The sequence below is a fragment of the Arvicola amphibius genome, unplaced genomic scaffold (assembly GCF_903992535.2).
Source record: "Arvicola amphibius unplaced genomic scaffold, mArvAmp1.2, whole genome shotgun sequence".
NCBI classification, from domain to species: domain Eukaryota; kingdom Metazoa; phylum Chordata; class Mammalia; order Rodentia; family Cricetidae; genus Arvicola; species Arvicola amphibius.
Genome location: NW_024582334.1, coordinates 110,904 through 113,161, shown reverse-complemented (window position 1 = coordinate 113,161; position 2,258 = coordinate 110,904). Strand labels below are relative to the sequence as shown.

At 46.1% G+C, this 2,258-nt stretch overlaps 1 protein-coding gene across 1 annotated transcript; it reads right to left on the bottom strand.

Annotated features, from left to right (window-relative positions):
* Positions 1–594: 594 nt before the first annotated feature.
* On the bottom strand, positions 595–1,524 carry LOC119805895 (olfactory receptor 2Y1-like). Its single transcript, XM_038317659.1, has one exon. It carries the CDS (start codon positions 1,522–1,524, stop codon positions 595–597), a length of 930 nt encoding a protein of 309 aa, XP_038173587.1.
* Positions 1,525–2,258: the final 734 nt, after the last annotated feature.

Genomic DNA, 2,258 nt, shown 5'->3' with positions numbered 1-2,258 from the left:
AACAGCACGGCCTTCCATAGCTACAACTCTACCACTGGCCACGGCCTCCTTATCTCTCCAGGTAACATTAGCCACTGGGGTGACTACTATTAGCCAGTGGGGTGACTTCTATCGGGGAACATAGAGACAGACTCTAAGGTGTGCGAGAATATAGCCAGCCTGGCAATTATTTGGAAATCCAACGGTGAATTCATGTCCTGTGCCTTTGAGCAAAGGGTCATCTACATGACATCACACCGGAAATCAAGGACTCTGGTTAAGGTGATATCATATTTAATTAAGTCTTCCTTCACTCTCAGAAATGCCTGTGATCTATCTCTACTCTTTATGTACAGTATAAATGCAAGCCTTCCTAATATTATTGTGGAAGGCAGCTATGTAGATCAGCGTCTCCTCTCTTGCACAAAGATCATATACACTAACCAAGAAAGCATTACAGGAGAACTGCAAGCCCCTCTCCCCTATCCTACTTCCATATTCCCAGAAGAACAGTCGTGGAACTTCGAGGGCTGAATGTCCCTAGTGACCCTCAAAGGTGGGTTTCAGATTATGAGTGATATCACAGAGAATTGTAGTTGTCCTTCTCCTCTTATGCTAATCTGTGCTTTTCCCAAGTACCTTCCACAGAGCCCCCTTCACATCCTTGTTCCTCAGAGTATATATTAAAGGGTTGAGAATGGGGGTGAGTATAGTATAAAAAACAGCAACAAACTTTCCCTCATTCTCTGAATATCGGTGGATGGGTTGGAGGTATGTGTATATGCCCGAGCCATAAAACAGAGAAACCACAATCAGATGGGACCCACATGTCCCAAAAGCCTTTCTGCGTCCAGCCATTGACTTGATTCTCAGAACTGCTCTGGCAATGTGTCCATAGGAGCCTAAAATCAGCGCTGCAGGGAATATCAAGATTATTGTTCGAGCAATGAACATCTTGGCCTCTGTTCCATTAGTGTCTTTACAAGCCAGCTTCAGGAATATGGGCATCTCACAGAAGAAGTGATTCAGCCGATGGCTGCAGAGGGGCATGGCCATAACGAGTCCTGTCTGGATCACAGAGTTCACAAGGCCAGACACCCAGGAGGAGACGGCCAGTGCCTGACACAGTTGAGGGTGCATAATGGTGGTGTAGTGGAGTGGACGGCACACAGCCGCATAGCGGTCAAAGGCCATCACCCCCAAGAGCAGACACTCTGTGGAAGCCAGAGCAAGAAAAATAAGGAGCTGGGCCACACACCCTCTGTAGCTGATGGTCCTGTCAAACCCACAGAGGTTAATGAGAAGCTGAGGCACCGTGCTGGTGGTGTAGCAGAGGTCCAGGAAAGAGAGATGAGAGAGGAAGAAGTACATGGGTGTGTGCAGTCTGAGGTCCAGCCGTGAGAGGACAATGATGGTGGTGTTGCCAAGGAGGGTTAGCAAATAAAAGACTAGGATAAAAACAAAGAGGAAAAGTTCCAGTTGGGGAAAATCTGAGAAACCTACCAATATGAAGTCCTCCCCTAAACTGGCATTGAAAGTCCCCATTGCCTTTCACTTGAACAGCGTGGACATTCATGCAAAGCCTCCTAGAGTAATATGTGCTAATACATTATCCCCACGATTCCCTAAATGCCCCAGAATTCTGCATCACATTCTCTATTTTAGTACCCAATTCCTCTTTCCCAGTTCTCTTTCTCCTCTCTCCTTTAGACAGGAAATGGCTAGGTTAGGAATGAGTGGGTTGTGTTTGAACTCTCGTTTTAGATGTTCTCTGATTTTATTCTTACAGCTCAAGTATTTGGAAGGATCCCTTTGATGTCATCTTCTAGGCTTCCTTGTCTAAAGTTAGAGCCCAGGTACTCATCACCTCCCTCACAGCGTGAGCTTAGTATCCAAATGCACATGGATCTAATGTGGACCTCGGGGGCGGCTGACTAAAGGACCTTGTATCTAGCATGTGAAATTTTCGAGATTCAACCTCCATCATTGCCCTTCAAAAGATAAAAATAAAGAGATAAAACAGAATGTGTAAAGTGTAGCATTCATGTTTCTGCTCTTTTGCTGGTCTGTGTTGTTCCGCTTCTCTTTCTAGAAGGTGGAGTACTCCTGCAGGTTGGGACCCAGGACTAACAAGGCTGGTATCATACGTCCACCCTCTGAGCACTCATCTGCCTTCCGCTCCGGGAGCTGTCACTGTGCCAGCCCTGGGAGATACCCACATCAGTAGCGTCTATGGCAAAGGATTGTCTTGCAACAATTTTTTTTTACTGAAAATTACT

Bases quoted from the DNA above. Each gene is read 5' to 3' on its own strand.
- LOC119805895 (XM_038317659.1), bottom strand. From the start codon at position 1,524: ATGGGGACTTTCAATGCCAGTTTAGGGGAGGACTTCATATTGGTAGGT.